Consider the following 22381-nt stretch of genomic DNA (forward strand, 5'->3'; position numbering starts at 1 on the left):
ATGGCTGCAATATAACAAAGAGTGAAAAATTAAAGGGGGTCTGAATACTTTCCGTACCCACTGTATATATATATATATATTGGCATATATATATTATATAATGTTTTTTTCTCAGCGGAATAAAATTAATTTTTATTTTACAATTTTTTTCTATTACACACACACACACACACACACACACACACACACACATTTCTGAAAAAGAAAGACATTCTTGATTCACATATTTAATGATAATCACTCACTTTGAAGCAAATAAAATTCATCAATAAATCAACATTCCTACATTACTTGAAAATAAAACCTATTTGGCAAGACACACTGTGTGTAAACCAATAATTGATCCTAATAAAACTCATAGTCCTAGAGAACAAAGGCTATTTTTGGTTAGTTTAGACAATCAAACAGATGTTGTTTTCTTATATATAATCTTCCAGACGTCATGATCTGCAGCAGAAATACCCCACATCTCTGAATGGAGAAAAACACAGCAGAAAGACCACAAAAATCCCATTTAGATTTCAAGGGGTCTTAATGTTAGTAACATTCATGGGAGGAGGAGACAGCAGGCAACAATTGAAATAATTTGATTGGACCTTTATTTCATGGCTGGGACAGTTTTATTGCATTATATTCCAATTCAATTAACTGGGATTTTAAATCTGAGGCGAGCGGTGAGAGACGGAGAGAGAGAAGGCAAAGTCTTTCTACGTGTTCATTAGGACACGCATGCACACGTGTTCATCTGAAACTAACAGATCAGTGTGGGCCAAAACAACAAATTCACTTTCATGCGTTTAATAAGCTTCTACTGCAGTACGGTTTCACTCAAACGTCTTTAAAATGTGAGCGAGACGAGAGGAAAACAAACAAGACCAACAAGCTGACAAACAAAGGCTTTAGCAGAGACGCTTTGTTGCGTGTCATGTTCACATCGGATATCTGTGTGTGTGTATTCAACGCATGTGTGTGTGTGTGTGTGTAATGAGGCTAACACTATAAACACTATAAAGCTACAGGACGGTCAGCGTTTACTGCCTCAGCGGGACACAGCACAGCCTCCATCTCAACGCAATTACACAGCTGATATTCTGTGATATAGAGCAGTCAGACTTATTTTACTATGAACATGATCTGAAGAGGAAAGTCAGGCGCTCTGATCAGTATTTTGAGGCATTATAGATGCGATCTCGACGTGAAGCCGAACTAAAGGTTCTAAACTAAAGATCTTCTTTTGGTCAAAATCTAAAGCAGCATCACACGCGTGTTGTTATTGTTAACCAAAACTATTAGAAATCTAAATAAAGTGAACTTAACTACAATTTAAATATTAGATCAGCTTAAGTTGAACTTGTTGATAGAAATAAAAATTCATTCAAATATATTAAAATAAAATCTAATATTTAAAAATGTACTAAAAATAAATTAATAATAAACAGTAATAAATATAATTAATATTAATTAAATTTATCATTATAATTAATATTATTAAATATAATAAAAATAATATACAAATATAATATAATGTAAAGTAATATAAAAATTATATTATAATTGTAAAATTATATATACAGTATATATACAATATGCATATATATATATATATATATATTCACTGTCATGTGTATATATTTTATTAGTTATATATATATATATATATATATAATAAAAATGAGAAATAAAAAAATGCCAAAAAAAAAATTACAAAAGCACATAAAAATCACTAAAACTTAACTAAAATTACAAATTTAAATTAAAAAGCTAATTCTGAAAAGCTAATTAATAAATACCATAAACGTATATAAAAATAATATATTTATAAATGAACTTGAACATCAGCAGCAATTTTAAATCTCTTTTTTGAGATCTCTTTTTTTTAAATTTACGTTTAAATTAAATTTTAATGTAATTAAAATAGAAAATAACAATAATTTCAACATCAAAATAATATATATATTTTAAAATGCTTTAATTAAAATGTTAAATTTGTATGTAATTCTAACTGAAAATGACAATAATTGAATTGTAATAATTTTTTTATAAAATAATTTTAATATTCAAATTGATAACTGTAGGTCATGTGACAACTTTTTAGCATACTGCTTGAGATATTTATCATAAAATAATTCCTACAGTTAAAAAAAATATAGTATGCAGTGTTTACAGTGCAGTATGCAGTAAGCTAGTACTCCATACACAATCAGCAAGACTTGATGCAACGGCCTAAAACAACTCTTTAAAACATTGTGCAAACGGCCCCTTAGCAGACAGCTGCCTATTTAGACAGCAGACAGCAAGGAGCTCACTAGGTTTGAGAAGAGAGTGTATATACAGTATTTCTCAGGCTCATCTCCTTCCCTCCTTGTTTCGGCGAGCAGAGTTTGACATGACAGCTCTGAAGAAGAGAGACGGCCGTATCAACACATGGAAAAGACAGAAAGAAAGAACATTTCTACTGCATCTAATGAGAAACGAAGCCTGTAGTCAGAGGCAACACACACACACACACACGCACACTCACACACACGGCGGGGTGTCGCAGCAACAATTAGGCTCATTTAAGGATGATTAGTAAGTGTGTTCACTCTTCACACATGCTCGGCATGTGTTGGTGACAGAAAGCGTAATCCAAACCCCTGCTAGCTCAAATCCATCTGTAGCTTTATACAAAGCTTTATGCTTTATATATCTGTGCTGGAGCCACCGGTGAGACTTCAACATGTGAAAGAGTCGTGAACAACTGACTTTAACTAAACAGACTGATGCCAAACTGAAGCAATAAGCCACAGCAATGAGATGAAACTGAGCGCAAAGTGTTTTCTTTAGAGTTTCTGATTTGCTCGTAATCAAAGGTCAGAGTTGAATTGATTTGACCTCCATATTCAGATTAATTTTATAGATCTATACTTTCACTGTATGACTCGTTCGGGTCTCTTTTTATTTCTTATTTTAGGAGAATAAAACAAATAAAACATAACTGAGAATCAGGGTTATTATAGTTAAAACTAGAACTAAACTAACTAAAACTAAAAGTAAACCATAAAAAATATATATATAATTAAACCATTAAAAATAAAACTTTGGTTACTTGGAAAAAAAAAATTATATTATTATTATTATTATTATTATTATTATTATTATAATTAACTAAAACTAAAACCATAAAAAAACCTTTGTTACTTGAAATAAAATATTATATATAAATAAAAATATTTTATTTTAGCTACAGTATTTGTAAAGGCAACATTTCTCATTTTTATTTATTTTAATTTGATGTACTAAATTGAATAAAAGCTATACAGACATAAAAAATAATAAAAATCACAAAGAAAAACACAACAAAATTACTAAAACTTTAACAACAATTTTAACAAAAATTTTTTTTAATTCAAATTAAAAATGAATTAAAAAAATAACAAAAACTATTTTAGTGAAACTAAAATAACACAGCCGGGACCTCAATTCTCAACTGAAAGTCTCAGTTGAGAGCAACAGATGTCAGATTTTAAGTCAAAAGAACAAATGATCTGTCCTGTTTTCATCTCTCCTTATTTAAGGAGAAACATTTGAGACAAAGCTACACAACATAGAACTCCATGAAGTCTCTTGAGCATCATCTGAGCAATATTCCTGCAGTTTCTCAGCGTCAGCTGATGTGTGTCCAGATACATGCGGCGTGCAGGAATATGGACGTGATTTCATGCTTCGATAAGATATAGAAGCCAGTGACAAAATGAGATACATAAAGCAGGCCTTTATCTGCTGTGGTTGTTTCTGCTGTATCAGACAGACACCTCCGTGCATCTCCTCCTGTTTCCCTCTCGATAAGGACATTATGGATATACTATAGATATGCTGACTTCAAATCAAATCACTTTGTTTCCAAGCAAAAACTAACATCCTTCCCAATAGTGCTGCTCTTTTTCCAGTAAACAATGAGACGACAATGACTAAACAAGAAGCAAACAATAACACTGACAACGGCAAAAAACTCGCCTAGAATTACTCATATGCCATATCTTTTGGACTTGGTGAAATTTTGCGTACAGTCTGATTTAAACGTGACTTCATGTTCACTTTCAGAAAAAAAGGTACAAAAGCTGTCACTGGGGTGAAAGACCCTTTCAAAAGGTACTAAAATGTACTATTTATGCACGAATATGTGCAATTTAGGTATACATCTGTATCTTTAAGGTACTAAAATGCATGCATTAGGGGTAAATAAGGTACAAATATGTATCTTTTTGAAAGGATACTGTCCCAGTGACAGCTTTTGTACCTTTTATTCTGAGAGTGTATAATTAAATGCTCTGCAAATTATAGTACAAAAGATGATTGTGTGTGAGTGTGTGTGTGTGTGTGTGTGTGTGTGTGTAAAAATGAGAAAGTATATTTATATATATATATAAACATGATATGAATGTGTGTGACAACCTAAAGCCTCATATCTCCAGCGGAACGTGATTGGAAAACGCAAAAGAACTAAATTAAATCTGTAAATGACGCCTTGATTAGGACAATCTAAAGCCTAATGGACTTTATTAGAGAGAACAGATAAGTTCTCATCTGGAAAAAAAACACACACTCTTTTTCCCTGCCTTTTCTTCCTCCATTTTTTGATATAATGAAATTGGAAAATAACTTCTATTTCTTTAAAACATTTCTTAATATACAAGCCTGCTCTCGTATCATATTGCGCAGAAGGAAATAAGGCACCTTCTCCCAAGAGATAATAAAAGAATTGAATTTTTCCTTATCGGCCCGGTCATCTATTTTTCCACGGAATGCTATTACTTGCTGCCTGCGGTTGCTAGGCAACAGGAAATATTAATAGGGGCTTTTATTAGGCAGGCTTTCACAGTGCAGCACTAAAAAGAAGAAGTGGAAAACATGAATGTGTTACATAAATCTTTAGCGCTCTCGCAGCTTTTGCGCAAGTCTATGTTTCCCTCTTGATTTATCGCACCTTCCCCTCATTTATGGGAAATAGCGGTGTGAAATAAGAAAATGGTACATTACCCTGAAGGACTATTTGAAAATAAATAATCGCAAAGGTGAAAAGAAAGCTGTTTAAAAACCAGGGGGGTTTCATTCTCCTTCTCTCTCTCTCTCTCTCTCTCTCTCTCTCAGATTTCTCAGGGCCTATTGAACAGCCCAATGTTTTCCCCGTTTTCTCCGGATCCATCAATCATCGATGTAATATTCCTTGCAGGAAATGCATTCTATTACGCTCTTTCAACTGCGATGGAGGGAAAGAAAATAAAAGATATTAATAGTTCCATAAAACATTTCCACTACCAATGTAATCTCTGAGTTGTGCCGTGATGCAAATATCTTTTGCTTTATATTGATTAATCGCACATCGCTCCATCTGTTTCTATTCTCTCTCTCTCTCTCTCTCTCTCTCTCTCTGTCGCTCTCTCTCTCTGTCTCTCTCTCTCTCTCTCTCTCTCTCTCTCTCTCTCTCTCTCTCTCTCTCTCTCTCTCTCTCTGGAGAGGCAGCCTCGCGTCAAACCTGGCAGATGCCATAAACCCTTTCAGTGGGCATTTTATTTTCAAATCTTGGGTGGAATTCAACAAAAATACATTTGATTAAAGCTGCTCGAAGGCCGGACGGCCACAAATAGCCTGAGAGTTGAGGCAGGCCGTCATCTTCAGGCTATTTCTGGTTGCGTCCCGACCGCTGGCTGGTTCATTCAGGCACTGATGAATCTAGCAGTCTAAGCACAGGCTGGAAAAGCATGACTACATTCACAGGCCTCCTCACTACGCTGAGAAAAACTTTGAGAGCTTGAGTGAAAATGCTGCAGGTTTGCATCTATTAACAGTCATGCATTTGGCAGATTCTTTTAATGCAAAGCATGCATGTGTTTTGATGAATTCATGCACTCCCTAAGAATCAAACCTGTGACTTTGACTACTTTTGAGCTACTGTTTCGCATGCTTTTCAATCGAATGCAACATTATAAGCATAACAATTCGAGTTAAAAATAAACATGAACCTCTAAATGTCTTGAACATGAACAAAACCTGACGATCATGTTCTCCAGCATGAACTGAGATGAACTGAGCTTCAGTGAAAGAAGAACATCTGACTGTCTGTGCATCATTGACACTCATTTATTTACTTTAGTTTTTCGCGGTCTCTGACTCATGGAAACTTGTTAGCAAGTAACCCTAACCCAATTCTGAGTTTATATCTTTATATACGTCAGAATTATGAGATATAAACTCACAACTGTGAGACATACGTATATAATCGCAATTCTGAAAAGAAAAGTCTGAATTATGAGATATAAACTCGCAATTGAGATAAAAAAGTATATTTTTTGTACTCCATGGCAGAAAAACAAACAGAATTGTGAGACATAAATTCATAATTGTAAGAAAATAGTCTGTATTTCCACCGAAAAAAATAAATAAAGAAAGAAAGAAATTGGTACTGTTTCATCTCACAAGTTTTTATCTCTCAATTGTGATTTTTTTTTCAGAATTGCAAGATATAGAGAAGAAAAACAAGTTTATTTATCTCAATTCCGATTTTTTTTCTCAGAGTTTATATCTTAGAAATGCAAGAAAAAAAAGTCTGAATTGTGAAATAAAAAGTCACAGTTACACTTTTTATTTATTTTTTATTCCGTGGCAGAAACAGGCTTCCATACAGACCATATTAACATGATTAAAACTGAAAGTGAATATATAACTGATGCCTATTAATGCTTTTGTTTTCTCCAAAGTGCTCTGTATTGACATCAAAGCACTCTTAGCATTAACGAATAAACACAATCCAGTTTTCATTCATGTAGGAAACAAAAAACACTAAAACTTTAAACTACAGACTAAATTATTATATTGTACAACATACATAAAACGCTCAACAAAACATTCAAGGACACATTCTTCAAACCATTGCTGTAAATGTATGCTACTGCAAATTATCCTCCTGCTAATGACATGATATTTTTACTCACTTGAAATTTCATTTAAATGTGACATTTCATTAATGAAGCATATTGCATTCAAAATCCACATCTGCTAAACTGCTCAAATCATTAGGTTAGCATACATTTTATCCACGCTAGCTTAAATTTCAACACAGCTTGCTGTGAAGCCTTTCTTTCCTTATGAGATATTTGTACAGTACAGAACAGTAAAGCGGCCAGGATTAAATAAATATTATAAATGCTATCACATCACAGATATGAAATATCAAATGTGGCAAGATGCTATGACGGACAGCGAGCATCAAGACAGATCATGTTCATTGCCTGATGGGAAAAAATTATTTTCTACAATGTAATTTATTTATTTTTTAATTATTAGGAGTACGTTTTACAAAAACGTTTCAGTCTTTCTACTTTGAAATGTCATGTTTATTTCAATGCGTTACTTTCCAGTTCTGCAATTATTTGAAAAATTTACTAGCAATTTCTGAGCGAAAATTGTTTAAAAACTTTTCAGCCTAACATCTTTCAAAATGTTCCAAAACAGGCCATTTATCTGTTTTTTCAGCATGCATTTATGAATCCTAGCATAAAAAATAAGCACAGAACAACAACCAGATTTTTAACCAATACTAAACCTAGTTAGCAAGGACAAATTGAGGCGATTAGTGAATGTTTTTTTTTTTACTTTTATTGCATTGAAAGTAAGTAGCATGATATTTAAAAGCATCACTCACAAGAAAATTCAGTAACACTTTACTTAAATCTTTTATGTACACTTCATTATAAAGGTATTTATAATGTACGTTGTAATGCATTATATCTGTTCATAAATAATTAAGTTAAAATGCATTATAATATTTGAATATTATGCATTATACTTTCTAAAGGTGTTACAGTGCATTATAATGTATTATAACTTCATGAGATCATACGATGCATTATTACAAGGCATAATTAATGCATTAAAACTTATTTCATAATGCATTATAAATAAAGGCTTTAAGTAAAGTGTTATCAAAAAATCTAAGTGAAATGTTAACATTATCCAATAGCATAGCCTGCTTTAGAAAAACATAATGAATCGTTCACTATAAGACCAGAAACTGAATTAATAAAGTAAATATGTGACCCTGGACCACAATTAAGAGTCGATTTAAGAGTCAAAACACAAGTAAGGGTAACTTTTTCAAAATTGAGATGTATACATCATCTGAAAGCTGAATAAATAAGCTTTCCATTGATGTATGGTTTGTTAGGATCGGACAATATTTGGCTGAGATACAACTATTAGAAAATCTGGAATCTGAGGGTGCAAAAAATCTAAATATTGAGAAAATCATCTTTAAAGTTGTTCAAATGAAGTTCTTAGCAATGCATATTACTAATAAAAAAATTAAGTTTTGATATATTTACAAAATATCTGCATGCAACATGATCTTTACTTAATATCCTAATGATTTTTGACATAAAAGAAAAATCAATAATTTTAACCCATACAATGTATTGTTGGCTATTGCTACAGATATCCCCCAGCGACTTAACACTGCTTTTGTGCTCCAGGGTCACATATAGCAAGTTTTGATGACATTAATGCTCAGAAACTAGAAGTACTCTGGTTACCTCTCATATCTTCAACTTTGTTTGCTTATCAAGTTAAGACGTCCTAAATTAGCAGTAAAGAGTGCTGGTCTAGATATTTAAACTTCTTCAGAAGCACAAACGCAGTTATGGAGATGGAAGTTGTGTCCATGCAGCAGTGCTCCATTTAAATTGTTTGATATACTTTAAAAAGCTCTTAGCACTGATGACATTCCATTCAAAGCAGTTTTCCTTTTATCCCGGTGCCGTGTTCAGTCACTCAACCTCTTTATACCCCTCCTGTCTTCCTCGTCGTTGCTCTATCACTCTTTCTGCCCCTCCAGCCCATCTCTCTCTATCTCTTTTCTCTGACAGTCTCTCTCGCACTGCACCGCTCTAATGAAAAAAGATCTCTCCAGCTCGCTCTACTCAAGACGGAAGATGAAACCTAATGGCTTTTCTTCTCTTCTCTTCTGGAGACGGAATATATGCACTGACCCCTTGATGGCAGAGATTCATTTCATCAGCAAAGGTTCGGAAAAGCTCGGACATAACCGCAAATACAGGTTCACTAAACAACACCACAACATGACTAACCAAAACCGACCAGAGTTGTTTGTTTAGAAATGTGCAGATAAAAACACTCAACAGCACAGTACATGGATGGGGTTTTGGTCATTCGAATTGTACACTGTAGGAGGCAAATTGGGTCAGAAACATAAGCATTTGCAAATGTACATACCTGTTATTTCTAGATTCAAAAGTCGGGGAAGTTGTGGCCTAATGGTTAGAGAGTCGGACTCGTAACCCCAAAGATTGTGGGTTCGAGTCTCGTACCGGCAGGGATTGTAGGTGGGGGGAGTGAATGTACAGCGCTCTCTTCCACCTACTGTTAGAGTTTTATAATGTAGTCTTGTGTTTTATTAAAATTGATTATAATTGATATGATATCTCAAAAGGATATGCACTTGTGCGCGGCGTGAGCTGCTGCAGATTTTCATAAAATATAATAGCTTGCCATTTCAGTTTGTTTCTCACCAAACCCTCAATATACCTTCAGAATGCTTGGAATATACGCCACGAGATGCATATGATTATTTTACGACAGATATGCATCCGCTTCAAAACAACAAACAGAACCTAAAGTCACCATTCTCTGCCATTAAATTGGCAAATGCGAGCAGGATATTTTTGTGTTATTAAGTAATAAGCCTTTAGAACAACATTAAGGTGAGTAGTGACTCTAGTTCACACAGTTCCAATAAATTGCGATGGGTTAAATAAACTCAATAAGCAGACAGACGCGACTACAGTCAAGCGCAGACCAGTATTGAAGTGCACAGGAAATCTTCAGCAGTCATATTTAAAGCAGTTTAAATTAATATTGAGTACTGATTGATGTTCACTTGGATTATTTTCCCCCATCGAGGGGAAATAACTTAATACTCTGTAATTTATAGTCATATGGTAAAATGTATATTTTTAATTGTGTAACGTTACGTTCAAAATAACTACAAAATGTCATGCCTTTGAAAAATAAAGAGAACAACAGAATGCGTTGCTTTATCGCGTCTCGGTCTCCTTGAGCATCCTTCTGGCGCATGCCACAAACATGAACCACAGGGAATACTTGTCTTTTAAAAAGCTTCATTTAGATTATTTGACGTTAAATGCATCATATAAGTCACTTTGGAATAAATCACAGTAGGCCTATGTATCATGATAAAAAAAGCGACTTTACAGTCTGGAAATACTTTAGGCTATAGCAAATTATTTCTCGGTCCCCCTATCACTTTAAGAACCGCTGGTCTACACAGAAGAAAGACCTGTCTAGACTCTGCCCCGGTACGAGTTGTGTCGAGCTATTCATTAGTCTGTTTGATGAGAAAAATATGAAATTGATCAAATGGGTTATCAATCCGTACAACTGCAGCAGCGGAGGACTATTATTCTGCTGCGTGATACTGCGGAAGAACTGAAGAAGGCATGGTTTGATCTTCGGCTGACCAATCAGCAGAAAGGGGCGTTTAAGTCCCGCCCACATGTAGAAATCGAATATTTAAGATGTTTATTCATTTTTCCATCCATGAACGAAAAACGAAAATTTAAGATGAATTCTCGTTTTTCGTTTTTTGGAAAAAAACAAAAAAAAACAAAAAGGAGCCGTTTTCTAATTTTTCTACTTTCGATATTAAATAAAAAAACGAATGATCGAATGATACACGGATTCGTTCTCCGTACCTCGCTTAATTCATCTGAGATTATTTGAAAGATGCCAGATCTTCTAATCATGATAACTGGGGCCTGTACCATGAAGCCAGATTAGCTGGCTAGCCAGGTACGTTTCAGTTTAGTTTGCACCAATCCTGGGTTTTAGGTACCATGGAAGAGGCTTGGCTTTTAGCGGCATTCATTGCCTTAGTAACTTACACTCCACAGCTAACCTGCTCTGGGGCAGGTTATGTTCTGGTTTAGAGAGCTCAAAGTGAAATTTGACCAATCAGCTTCAAGCAAAGTGACACATGTCTGACGCAATAAAGCCACTCCCCCAGTTTTGTCTTACTCCAAATTAAAGGACGCTACATCACATTTGGGTGCATTATGCAAATATTTCCACATAGTGAGGTAGACATGTGGGGGCGTGTTAGAACGAGCTGTTTTAGGGGGCGTGGCAGAGTCTTAACTTTGATAAAGAATATCTCTTTGGTTTTGAGACTTTAGTCTTTGCAACTTCAGGGATCTTATCTATGCACGATCAGCGTGTAACACTCCAAAGAGAAAGGACAACTTGAAATTGCATCATATGACCCCTTTAAGTTTTCCTCTTTCATTGATAGATCATTTCATTTTACATTGTCAACCAGTACCCATCAATTTTTTTTATCCATCTGCAGCACATGGAAATGGAAATGCTCTGGCCTAGAACTCAGGCATTTCATGAGAAGGGCAAAAAATTGGGATGCACTGGAGCTAGAAATCCATTAATCCTCACACCTGTGGTGTCTCACCCATATCAACTCAAAACTAATCCTGTAACCCCGAGTTTGTTCAGCCACCATGATGGTACAGGCCCCTGATCTCTAGCTAATTTGGTTCTTCAAACGAATTTGCGGATCTGATTAAAATATCTGGATTAAATTGTCTAAGATTACTGCACGTTCTCGAGTTCCCCGTAAAGGGCAGATATATCGATACTCGAAACCACGATCAGCAACGCAGCGATTGGCTGGCGGCAAGACAGCAATATAATGACACCTGATGAAAAGCTTAACAAATTTCTGAACCTTGATAAGGAAACAGCCAAGTGAACAAAACTACATAAATGTTATAATAGATAAATGAGTTTTTATTTTATTAGGAAAAATATGCAATATGAAAATAATTGAAGACAAAATGTGTTTTACTGAGAAAAAACAAGATTTGGTTTTTAAAAAGCCTTTTTCCAAAAGGTACATCTGGAAAAGGGGGGGTCGTCTTATAATCAGGGTCGACTTATATTCGGGCCAATACGGTATTTTATCACAAATAAATCTTTCAATGAGTAAAACTGGCTGTGTCTATAGTATTATAGATTACACAACATTATAATATTATATTCAAATTAATTTTTAAATGATTATTATTTTAAATGATTGTCTCCGGATTAGTAGAGTAATCTTCTAATAGAGTAGCAGTGGCTGGGACAGATTTTAAATATCAGTTCCTCTTAAAAAGATGCAATCTAATCTTGTTTACATGAAATAAGCTGCTCCCGAGCAGGGGCCCGTTCTTCGTACGTGGCTAACTCAGTTAGCTGGATTTGATTGTTGACGATTTGGCGTGATCTTGGATTATTTGGTTCTTCGAAGCTCATCCCGGAGTTGCTGTCATAGCAACAGGTCCATAAGCTTAAACCTGCTCGGGAGCAGCTTATTTCATGTAAACAGGATTAGATTGCATCTTTTTAAGCAGAATTGATACTTAAAATCTGTCCGCTACCACCGCTACTTTATTACAAGAGTAGGCCTACCCTACTAATCTAGGGCCAATAATCTAAAATAATGATCATTTAAAAAGAATTTAAAGATAATATAATAATGTTGTGCAGTCTTTAATACTATAGACACAGCCAGTTTTACTCATTGAAAGATTTATTCGTCATAAAATTATTACTTCATAATTGTATTAGAGTCTTACACACATGCTGTACAGTTAATCTGAGTCGTGCATTAATTTGAGTGCTGACAGATATTATGGGAGTGGCTTGATGGCGCGCAGGAGATGCAGATAACATGATCTTGACCCTTAAGAAACTTTATTGCTGTCACATATCAAATCTGTTCAAATATAAAATTAAATGAATTGCTAATTACTACACTGAAATAAAAATGTAAAGCCTGTACAAATATTACAAATCGTGAATATAAATAATTGAGAAACATGTAAAAAAAAAAAAAACAGTGCACATTTCATTTATCTATTAAAACATTTTTGTAGTTTTGTTCGCTTGGCTGTTTCCTTATCAAAGTCCAAAAATGTATCAAGTTTTTCGTCAGGTGTCTATTTTAATGATATGTTGCTGTCTTGCCGCCAGCCAATCGCTGCATTGCTGATCGTGGTTTCGAGTATCGATACATAGCCCCTTTTAAACCAACCCATGAACACGCATTTATCTCAGATAACTCAATCTAGCCATACTAATCATCAACGACAGGTGCGTTTGAAGAACCGAATTAGCCAGATCCTGATTAGCGCGATGATATCATCTTGGATGTGACATTTCATCTCGGATGTAATAAGCGACGTACGAAGAACGGGCCCCAGGTTTAAGCTTACGGACCTGTTGCTATGACAGCAAGTCCAGGATTAGCTTCGAAGAACCAAATAATCCAATATCATGCCAAATCGTCAACAATCAAATCCCGCTAACTGAGTTAGCGGCGTACGAAGAACGGGCCCCAGAAGACAAACAAAAAAAACTAAACGAACACAAAACAGAAGACAAACAGAACAGAACAAAAAACAGAACAGAACAGAAAACAAAACACAAAACAGAACAGAACACAAAAGGAAAAAAACTAAACACAAAACAGATCAAAACGAAACAAAACTGAACACAAAACAGAACAGAACAATGTTTGTGGCAACACTGATAAAGCAACCAGTGCATTGAATGCCATCGATCTACTGAACAAGACAAAATCAGCAATCTACCATTTCATTTCATCAAACTCAGACTGACGCAAAGGTCATAAAAGGTCAAAGTAAAGCGTGGAATGTTATCAGCATTGCAATGAATAGGGCACAATACATATATCCCATTTATACAGCTCACAGAGCATATAGCTTTTCAAAAAATGATTGGTTTTATCATTGTTATTGTGGACATATAAACCCTGATGAACGCCTCAACCAGAAACAACCTGAAATTTACAGCACAAATACTACAGAACATAATCACTGCATGGTTAAAGAAGTTTGCTTGGGGAAGAAATGGGAATAAAATGGCAGTCCATCATCAGTATTATTGACTAGCACACTCTATTCACCCGCTCGATGGGTGTCAATATAGAAATGGGATCTCGAAATGAAAGAATGGTTGATTTAATGCGTTCTGGTAGCTAAAGAAATTGCATGCATAGATTCATACGGATGCAGAACCGCTGTCATGCTGCCTGATGTCCATTATATGTGCCTTCTTTCGTAGAGAGTCATTAGAAGAATGACCAGAGTTGAGTTGAATTTAAATTCTGTCCGGCTAATGCATTGAATTCAAGTTTCAGACTGATTTTTATAATCAAAAGTCAGAAATAATAAAGCCCGGGCATATAAAAGAACACACTGTGTTTTGTTTAAAAGAGGTGAATCTCACAAAATCTGTCCAGTGTTATTTCAGGATTATAGTAGTGAAATATTTATTAATATTTTGAATTACTTTTTTATTTTAGTAAGTTTTATTAATTTTGTTACATGCGTTTTAAACATTTGTATTATTCTTTTATATTTCAATTTAGATTTTTTTTTATATGCATTTAATAATCTAAGTACGTAGCGCTTACTATAGTTAAACATATATTTTATATTTATTAATATTTTGAATCAGCTTTTATGTTTAATTTTAGTTAATGCTTTTGTCATTTTTTATATTTCTGTTTAGCTTTATTTTTATTTGAGTAATTTTAGTACTTAGTTAATCTTTAAGAATGCGATTCGCTATTAAAGAAGAATTCCTCAATATTATTTTAGTATTACAGTAGTATATTTATTAATATTTTGAATCAGCTTTTATTTTTAGTAATTTTATTACATGCTTTTGTCATTTCTATTATATATTTTTAAATATTTCTGTTTAGCTTTCATTTATTTTGATTAATTTTTCAGTAATTTTAGTACTTTTTCAGTACTAAATTCAGTTTTTTATTTTCATTTAATTTTTTCATTTTGTTTCAGTTCAGTTCAAGCTTTGTTTCACTCAAAGTGTAATATATTTCTTACTTGATTTCAATTAATATTTCAGTCCAAAACCACTAGTAAGAAAAAAGATCATTATAATGAAATATAAATCTATTTTGCTCTCTTAAAGAGCAAGTGTTTTCCAGCGTTTCTGAATTGTTCTGTGGATTTCTCCGCTTTATGAGGGAGTTTCCACAGATGGCAGATTTGACGACACTCCTGATATTTCTTTATAGCCCTCGGAGTCTGTGTTAAGCAACAAAACACAAAGTAATGAGCTCTGGATATGAGGAGGAGGAGCAGAGCGGAATGAGTAGATTTAGTAGAGACGAAGGCCTGATGTGGTCAGTTAGTTGTGATGATGTTTAGATGAGCAGCTATCGCTTCATTCATCTATTCATTCTGTGCCACTTTTACAAACACAGACACACAAAACTCAACGTACAGTCCTGCCATTCAACCAAAATAACCAATCACATTACTGGTAAAGACATCACATCATATACAACCCTACATCCACCAAAAATCACTTCACAAATCACAGTAAACTGAAGATGCACATGCAAAAGCTTTACTTTCCTCCCAATATCCTGCCTGAAATGCCATATATGGAACGTACAATCCCCTTTAATTATGCAACGCGTCATCTGCATATCATTTGCATATGCATATTGCCATCCTGGTGATCACATTTTTATTTTTATTTTTGGTTCAAGAAACTATGAGAAAATACAGACTAAACACTATATTCTTAATCAGTATTTAGTTTTTTTTACTGTAAATGTATAGAAAATGTATATAATATAAATAAAATATTAAAAAATATATATTATTAAATATTATAAATATATAAATATAAATATTTAATACATAATAAATAAAAATAAATATTTATATAAAATATTAACAATTATGTACATGAACTGAGCTAAAGACATCAAATTTATGATACATTCTAAAATCAGGTTATATATATATTTTTTTATTTACATATATAATTTACATTTTATATTTTAATAATATACTAATAAATATAATATTTATTATTTTATAAAATTAATTATAATAAATAATAAATAAAATACATATTTATTTAAAATATAAACAATTATGTACATTATAAATTTGAGCTAAATTTGAAGTTGACAAAGAGTTTTGGACATTTTGCTTGTTCCCAATTCAAGTCAACAGAGAGTACTTTAATAGAAAATAGACACACTAATTCTACTGTTTTACTAATAAATAAAAACCCATAGTGCACACACAAATATTGTAGAGCTTAATTAAACTGATATTTGTATTGATAATCCTCAGTAATGAAAAAATAATATTCATAATTAGACACTTCCCTCGACTTCATCTGCCATTTAAGATCTTGAGCTCATTGCAGTGCATTCTGGGATTGCCTCATCCACAAACTGCTGTCTTATAAGGCCATGTAATTAGTTTGGAGCAGTCTTGACGCCTGGCAGTGCTGTCTATTGGTGCTTTTCCACTGCATGGTACGGCACGGTACGGCTCGGTACGGTTCACTTTTGGGGGGTTTTCCACTGGGTACAGTACCTGGTACTTTTTTTAGTACCACTTCGGTTGGGGTTCCAAGTGAACCGTACCGTTACCAAAACGTGACGTGTAAACTCTGCTGATCACGGATTGGCCGGAGAGAATCGTCACTACCTGCGTCACTGAACTTGCGACACAAACAAAAAAGAACCGCTAGATTTAAATCAGACGTTCCTCTCGTTGCTAGCAGAGAAGCGGATCCAGCGAGAGCTTGATGGCGCGACGCGGAATGAAAAAGGTTTTTTTAGGAGTCGTGGTAGTAGAGGCGGCGCTACTATAACCACATGTGAATAATCCAAAAAATCCTGAACTGCAGTGGAAACGCAAACCGTGCCGAGCTGAACCGTGTCGTGCCGTACTGAGCCGTGCCGTGCCGAGTCGTACCACGCAGTGGAAAAGCGCCATATGTAGGGCAGAAGCGTGGGACTCACCGAGGGCATCTGGCTGGATAGCAGGTGTCCGTCCTGGGCGAGCATGTTGGACATCATGAGGGCAGGCAGCTCGGGGTACGAGTACGGGTTGATCAGGCCGTTGTGAGGGATGGAGTGACACAGGTAGCCGGACTCGGGGTCCATCAGGTGCAGCAGCGGCGGCTCGGGGTGATTCGGTGGGGTTATAGGAGGGATCTCGTAGTCCTCGTCTCCCCCTCCTCCGCCGTTCCCACTGCCCCCTCCCTGTCCTGAGTAATTCTGCTGCGGAGAGGAAAGAAAATCACTTTAAAAACAAAATTGTGAGTGGCGTCTTCTTGCCAAAATAAACACCATCACTGAAAAAAAAAAATAAAAAAAAAATAATGATAATACAATTTTAATAAATAAATAAAACAACTTAAATAAAATAAAATACTTGTTTAAATAAAAAAATAAATATAAAATACAACTTATATAAAAAAATAAATAACAACTTATGTTCAAATAAAATAAATCAAATAATAATAATACTTATGTTTAAATAAAATAAAGTAAAATAAAGCAATAAGCCCCAAGAAGCCGTGGTTCACAGTGAATTTATAACAGCTAAGGGGCGTTATTAGATACGAAGCGGAGTGACTAAAACCCCCTTAGCTGTTATAAATTCACTGTAAACCACGGCTTCACAGGGCTTACTGCTTTTATAAAACGATTATTCCATATACGTTGTAAGGTTTCACAAAATAAAATGAATAAAATGTAAGGATATTAATAAAAACAGTATTCTTCCGCCAAACAACGTAGTACTTTAGAAACGGTTGTGTTTGCAACAAAGCATCTCACATCTTCTGAGGAGCGTTATTTCTTCAGCTCTCAATCACTGCATTATATGTTTGGAGCATTTCAATCTCATCTCACTGAGACAGATTACTGGAGATATCGAGCGGCGACTGATATTTAGATCATTTTATGTAAGTATCTGCTCTACTGTTATAAAGATCTTACTGATTTGCATTACAAGCATCAGAATTTCATCATAGAAGTATCAACATCTTCAGCAAATTGCATATAATTTGAGTCTCTGAATAAAATACAGCTGTTTTTTCCTCCATATTCTCACTGTATCAGACTATTTTTTATATATATATTTTGATTAACACTTATCTAAAAAATAGATTTTTCTGGTTTAAAATACCACAATATTGCCATGGTACACATAAAAAATACCATAGTAAATGTCCAAACTACCATGGTGATACCACGGTATATATGGTATAAGTTCAAAATACCACAGTAATACCACGGCACGGGTCAAAAATACCATGGTAATACCATGCTATACATGGTATATGTCCAAAATACCAGACAAATACCATAGTTTATGACCAAAATCCCATGGTATACATGTTACACGTCCAAATCACCCCCATAATACTATGGTATGCACAAAAATTATATGGTAATACCATGGTATATGTCCAAAATAGTAGTGCCATGGTAAATGCCCAAAATAACACAGTAATACCATGGTACAGATCAGAAATACTATGAGAATACCATGCTATACGTCCAAAATACTAAGTATGTAAGTTTCATGTAAGTATCAGAAGTTTCTCCAGAAATTTCTTTTTCTGAGGAGAACAATCTGACTGAATATTTGTTCTCATTTTCGGTTAAAGACACAACTGAGATATGAAAGATGAGCAGATATTCAGCGTAAGCTCGTGTTGTTGGTCTTTCGGCGTCCAGAGATCGCAGTAAACGCCCTGCGATGTGATTTGCTCGGACACGTGGTCGTGCTGGATATTAATCTTCCATATAGTTCTGCAGCCCTTTGAAGACAGATGTCTCTGTAGGCTCCGGGGCCTCCCTGTTATTGTCCGCTCTAATGGATGTGAAAATGAACATTTCCTGAGATTCAATTTCCCTCATAATTGTTGGAAGGAAGCTAAATTGTGTGTTGTAAACAGTGGAGCGAGCGACTATTGTGTGAAGAGAGACTGTCGTCGAGTCCTCAGGAGAATTCTGCTTCAGCAAGAATTACACATTCACCTCTTTAAAAGTGAGATGAGATGAAGCTCTGCAGATACGCTCCAGTGTCAGCAGATCACACACACACACTCACTCTCTCACACACACACACACACACACACACACACACACACACACTCTCTCTCTCTCTCTCTCTCTCTCACACACACACACACACACACACACACACACACACACACACACACACTCTCTCTCTCTCTCTCTCTCTCTCACACACACACACACACACACACACACACCCAGAGTCAAAGCTGGAGAAATAAATAACACAACACTGTGATATTTACTGTGCGCAACCTTTCAAAAACATACTGTGGTGGTACCATGAAACTCACGCACTTCATGATACTTCAAGGTCCATTTGCAAAAATACCATGGTGCTACCAAAATACTCATCCATACCACAGTAATACCATGCTACACGTCCAAAATACTACCGTAATACTATATAAATGTAAAAAATACCACAATAATACTATGGAACACATCTAAAATACCATGTTAATACCATGGTACACGTCCAAAATACCATTGTAGTACCACATAAATGTCCAAAATACCACATTAATACTATGGTACACATCTAAAATACCACTGTACATGTCCAAAATACTATGTCAATATCATGGTACACATCCAAAATACCATCGTAGTACCATATAAATGTCCAAAATACCACATTAATACTATGGTACACAGCTAAAATACCACTGTACATGTCCAAATACTATGTCGATATCATGGTACATGTCCAAAAGACCATCGTAGTGCTACATAAATGTCCAATATACCACAGTAATATTATGGTACACATCTAAAATACTATGGTAATACCACTGTATATATCTAAAATATCACAGCAATACCACAGTACGCATCAAAAATACCATGGAAATACCAAGGCATACGTGTGCAAAAGATAATACATATAAAATACCATGGTAAATGTCTAAATGACCATAGTAATACCATGGTACACATAAAAAAATGCCACGGTAAATCTCCAAAGTACCACAGTAATACCATGGTATACATGGTGTAAGTCAAAAATACAACTGTTAAACAAAAATACCATGTTAATACCATTACACGTGTAATATCATGGTATTTGTCCACAATACCATGGTATACATGGTATACGTTCAAATTGCCCCCTAATACCATGGTACACCTTAAAATGTCATGGTGTGTTCAAAACACAATGGTAACACCATGTCCAAAATAGTAGTACTATGCCCAAAATACCACAGTAATACCATGGTACATGTCAGAAATAGGGAATTCCATGATATACATGGTATATGTCCAAAATATCACACTAATAACACGGTACAGGTCAAAAATACCATGGTAATACCATGCTATACATGGTATATGTCCAAAATACCACCATGATACCATGGAATATGTCCAAAATACCACAGTAATACCACAGTAGTGCCATGGTACTTGCAAAAAACACCACGGTAATACCATGGTATACCTCCAAAATACCACGATAGTTCAACTGTATTTTCTGGAACTTTGTTTTGTAAGTCTACCACATTCATACACTTAAAAGAGTACCACATGGTATTACCCTGGTGCTTCAGACATGGTACCGTGGTACATTTCTGTAAGAAAGATGCAGGACTGTAAATGTGGAATCTGCTGTAATGTGTTGAGATCTGAAGTTGAAAGTCCATTAGCTGAAGCTCCATTCAGACTGCGGCTGACTCATCACACATCTCCCGCGCATGAAGGGCCGTTCATCAAATCCGTCCACGTCATGATGATTTTAAGGATAAATGCTAACAATGGATTCAGTGAGGGTTTTGTGGGGAAACCAGGAAGGGACGAGACGTTTGTCAAAAGTAGCACAATGTCCTTGACGATAAAATGTAAATCTCAAGGTTGTGCCATGTCGAATGGTTCGTAAAAATACATAATTCATCCGCCTCTCTTCAGGACACGATTATATGTATTACACATTAAGAGCTGCTCTTCAAAGCTTCATCGCAAGGCAGTTGGTAATAAAACAAATGTTTTTTCTCCCTCTTTGTTTGCCTCTTTTTCCATTTTGCTGCTGCTCCTCAATCTCTCCGTCCAATTTTCAAGGATATTAGAACTCAATTTGGATGCAAGATGGCGTGTTTGCATTGCGTTTGAGGGTTTCAATTTGTAGCTTTCATTAACTGAAGAGGGGACACCACTTTGAAAGGAACGCTATCAAATTCCCGGGAATATTTACGACGTGCCGCTCAATGCTCGAAACATTTGGTACTGGTTTGTCGAGTAGGCCACTGAAAAGTCGACTCAAATGCGCACACTTGTGCATGAGATCGTATGCAAACGCGCACAAACTGAGCGCCTTCTGTTTTCATAAACAGATGAACAGCTAGTTTGTGTAAATGATGGAATAATGAAAATAGTTTTTCCCGTGTTGGGAAGGCGTCCAACTCTCTCTGGCAGCAGTTTAAAGACATTGTATGCTGTTGGGCTGATTAGAAATCCAACCATATGAGCGCGCGAGCTTCAGTCTTAACACAACAGATGTCATTCAGACATAAATCTATTTCAATCTGGCTTATTAAGACCATTATTTCCACAACTACAGTTTTACATATTCTGAAGCATATCTGAGTACATTTGCATGTGCAAAACTCAACGGCACGATGCTGTAGTTTATAGTTCCTTCTTTGTTTTTTTGTTTTTTACCTGTTTTCTTGTCCAGCAGGTGAAAATCATGCATCTGATCGCTTGAAATGCATGCATAAAAGTGATGCATTTAAGTCAGAATATACCGTAGTTGAAAGAAGCAAACTTCTCTCCTGATGACAGTGATGGAGTGCATCAAATGTTATATTAATATTCGCATTTATTAAAAATAAAATAAGCTGCACAGCCTCACCTGTTACGCAAAATAATATTTCTGAATTAGTAAAATGTCTCGGAGGAATACTTACTCAAGTGCAAATAATAAAACTCCGAAAGTTTCTTGTTTGGCGAGGCAAATGTAATGTGTTCGTGTGCTTAAAAGCATAATGACAGATTTTTCTAATAAGCATTTTTCTATAGACCTCCAGCGACATATGGTGATGGATGCCTGAGCGATCTAACCTAAAACACATCCCCCACAAACCCACAGAACGACAGACAAAGAAAGACATTTATCTGATTTCCATTCACTGTGTGTGTGTGTGTGTGTGTGTGTGTGTGTGGATGGGTGGGTGGGTTTATCAAAGACGATGTTTTTGGAGCGTCATCTGTTTTTATTTGGCTGACGGACAGCAGCACCATCATAAATTACCCAAAGACCAGACACAGAGAGAAAGAGCGTCTGTGTGTGTGTGTGTCTCTCTCTGTGTGTCTGTGTATGTGTGTGTGTGTGTGTCTCTCTGTGTGTGTGTGTGTGTGTGT

General features: G+C 35.2%; 1 protein-coding gene across 1 annotated transcript in view; it reads right to left on the minus strand.

Annotated features, from left to right (window-relative positions):
* The window catches only part of LOC107587606 (TOX high mobility group box family member 2), a 99996-nt gene that overhangs the window by 43942 nt on the left and 33673 nt on the right, over nucleotides 1-22381 (minus strand). The window contains exon 3 of the mRNA XM_016275457.1: nucleotides 16952-17212. Coding sequence (XP_016130943.1) covers nucleotides 16952-17212 — 261 coding nt within the window. The remainder of the gene's footprint in view (nucleotides 1-16951; nucleotides 17213-22381) is intronic.

This window comes from Sinocyclocheilus grahami, unplaced genomic scaffold (assembly GCF_001515645.1).
Source record: "Sinocyclocheilus grahami isolate Dianchi unplaced genomic scaffold, SAMN03320097.WGS_v1.1 scaffold94.1, whole genome shotgun sequence".
Lineage (NCBI taxonomy): Eukaryota > Metazoa > Chordata > Actinopteri > Cypriniformes > Cyprinidae > Sinocyclocheilus > Sinocyclocheilus grahami.